Source organism: Sinocyclocheilus anshuiensis, unplaced genomic scaffold (genome assembly GCF_001515605.1).
Source record: "Sinocyclocheilus anshuiensis isolate Anshui unplaced genomic scaffold, SAMN03320099.WGS_v1.1 scaffold469, whole genome shotgun sequence".
Taxonomy (NCBI): Eukaryota; Metazoa; Chordata; class Actinopteri; order Cypriniformes; family Cyprinidae; genus Sinocyclocheilus; species Sinocyclocheilus anshuiensis.
This window is the reverse complement of record NW_015537995.1, coordinates 145,671-148,218: the sequence shown is the minus strand read 5'-3', so window position 1 is coordinate 148,218 and position 2,548 is coordinate 145,671. Positions and strand designations below refer to the sequence as shown.

The window sequence follows — 2,548 nt, the reverse complement described above, 5'->3', positions numbered from 1 at the left end:
TCATCATCATCATCATCATCAGTCTGTCTGGAATGACATGAAGAAACAGAACAAACTGAGACAGACTCAATCCAGAAAAACTGTGGCAACGTCTCCAAGATGCTTCAAGAAACCTACCTGCAAACTGAGACAGACTAAACGAATGTTTGGAAATGTAAACTGATATTTCCTACTGACACACTACTGCAAAAAATGGAAATAGCGTACTTAAAACCATTTTACCCAACACATTTATTCAACAACACACCTGCCTTACGGAGGGCACCGATCTGAGATCCAGTGATGGTCATGTAGTCTCTGTCCGTAACCACTCGCACAACAACTCCCCGTTTGTGCAGCAGGAGAATCGCCCTGCTCAGCTCCATGTGAGAGAAGGAGAACACACACAGGTCCAGTGACATACGTGCGGAGAGGAGATGCACGAGGAGCCTGGAGAAGGACGTCTCAATACCATGGGGAAGGGGACATGCGCTGAGGGTGGACAGATTAGTTGTTTTCCACATTATTGCACATAAAAGCTCCTTGCACACTGAGTCTGAAATTTTCATGTGCATTTTTTTTCGTATTCGTCATCCGTTCCTATCAGAATGCTTGCTACGGATGCGAAAACGCAGAAAATCGAAACTGATCAGATTTCTTTTTTTTTTTTTTTATGACGGAAAGTTTCGGAGGCAGTGTGTAAACGTGAGGTCGTATTTATTTTTAACATGCAAAAATTTCAGATGAGACTTCAGACTCAGTGTGCAAGGACCTTAAGATTAGAAAAAGCTGATCAAACTACCAGGGGAAATGTTTATGGCGTATGAAGAGGTGCTCAACGCAGACTTGAGGTGAAGGGAAGAACAGAACTTCTTTCAGGGGCCCGCGAGAGTCTCTCAGACGCCGCATCAGCCAGTTAAGCCACTCCACCCCCAGAACCAAAGCTACGGCTCCCAGCCCTAACACCTTCATCAGCTCTTTAAATGACATCTGAGAAACAGAGAGAACGGATTAGAAAGTGAAGCAGCGTTATATTACACTTTATGAACAATAAAAAAGAGACCGTACATTCCTGAAGTTGAACATTTTGTTCTACCGTTCTATTAACCACAATTGGGATCACAAACTCTCAACCAGACATTTTCCCAAATCAGGACCGTTGTCAAAGCCAACAGGTCCTGTATGGATGGAGCCCACCCACAGAAATGTTATTAATTTTATCCATGTTGCAAATTATTGCTCAGGTACTTGTTTCTGATTCTGCAATCAAATGCTTTTGTATAATTACCACTAAATTGTATTCCAGTTTCAGTAAACATTCATCTTACTACTTGGTTGCAGTCGTATCACCTAAATAATACACCTCAAAACAATATTTATATTTATATGTACATTTATATTTAAAGGTACAAAACTAACTAACACAGTTATGTGGGAAATCGGTAGCCATGCAGGTACGATTGTAGTTTATTTTACAAAAATAGGCCTACTTTACAACTGCAACATATAAAGTACAGGCTATTAATGTTCCCTGTTTGTTTAAAGCAAATAATAATAATAATAAATACTTTACTGCGGAATGGCGTTATTGACCAATGAGAAGAAAGCATCCCAGAGCGTTGTATAGGCTAGTACTTTGAAACGTTAGCATAATGTAATTGATTATTTTTGCACATCTATCCTAATCTCCGAAATCATAAATCGTGGCTATCCCATAAAAACGGACATATATGACGAAAGAATTTAACAGCGTGTTTTAATGTCTAATTTACACTTCTTTGACAACACAGCGTTTCAGAAAAGTGACTAACATAACAAATTTTAAACTTGTACTTTTTTGTAATTCACCCAGGTGAGTATTTTGTTACAAAACGCTTTTTATAGCACAAAATGTGAGAATGTTTTGATATAATACCTGATGAGACATGTCTGCCAAACTCAGGTGACAACTAAAAGCACGTGCCACGTGCATGTTCTGTTCTAGGAGAATCGCTCTAATGAGTCGGATCTTTTCAAAGAATCGGTTGAAGTTCATAAAAGAGGACTAAGGTAAAAGCTAAGAGCGACATAGTGGGCGTCTGGAGTGAAAGTAGGATTTAATAGATGGGTCAAAATATAAGTTAAATGAAACATACTGTAATTAGTTTATCGTATGAAAGTTTTATTAAAGCGTTGGTTTTAATAAGCTGCATTTTAGTGCAAAGAGCAAAAACATTTCATTCAAGAAATGTAAAAAAGAAAATTTGTTGTTGTACTTAAATTAGCTGCATTTAGATTCTATTTTATATTATTTATATTAACGTGGGCACAAAAACGTTATAAACAACAATATATGCTCACACGTGTCATGATGAACAAGCGGGGACCGTGATGACGATATGCGTTGAAGGGGTCATATGATGCGATTAAAATTTTTCCTTTCTCTTTGGAGTGTTACAAGCTCTTGGTGCATAAAGAAGATCTGTAAAGTTGCAAAGACTAAAGTCTCAAATCCAAAGAGATATTCTTTATAAAAGTTAAGAGTCAACCACGCCTACCTAAAACGGCTCGTTCTAACACGCCCCCACAT

The 2,548-nt window shown here is 38.2% G+C and overlaps 1 protein-coding gene across 1 annotated transcript in view; it reads right to left on the bottom strand.

Moving 5' to 3' along the window:
- Window positions 1–1,965, bottom strand: part of LOC107676262 (mitochondrial cardiolipin hydrolase-like) — a 4,038-nt gene extending 2,073 nt beyond the window's left edge. The window contains exons 1-3 of the mRNA XM_016470789.1: window positions 1,895–1,965; window positions 782–969; window positions 248–471 (exon numbers count right to left, since the gene is read on the bottom strand). Coding sequence (XP_016326275.1) covers window positions 248–471; window positions 782–969; window positions 1,895–1,951 — 469 coding nt within the window. The 5' untranslated portion in view covers window positions 1,952–1,965. The remainder of the gene's footprint in view (window positions 1–247; window positions 472–781; window positions 970–1,894) is intronic.
- Between the last annotated feature and the right edge of the window lie 583 nt (window positions 1,966–2,548).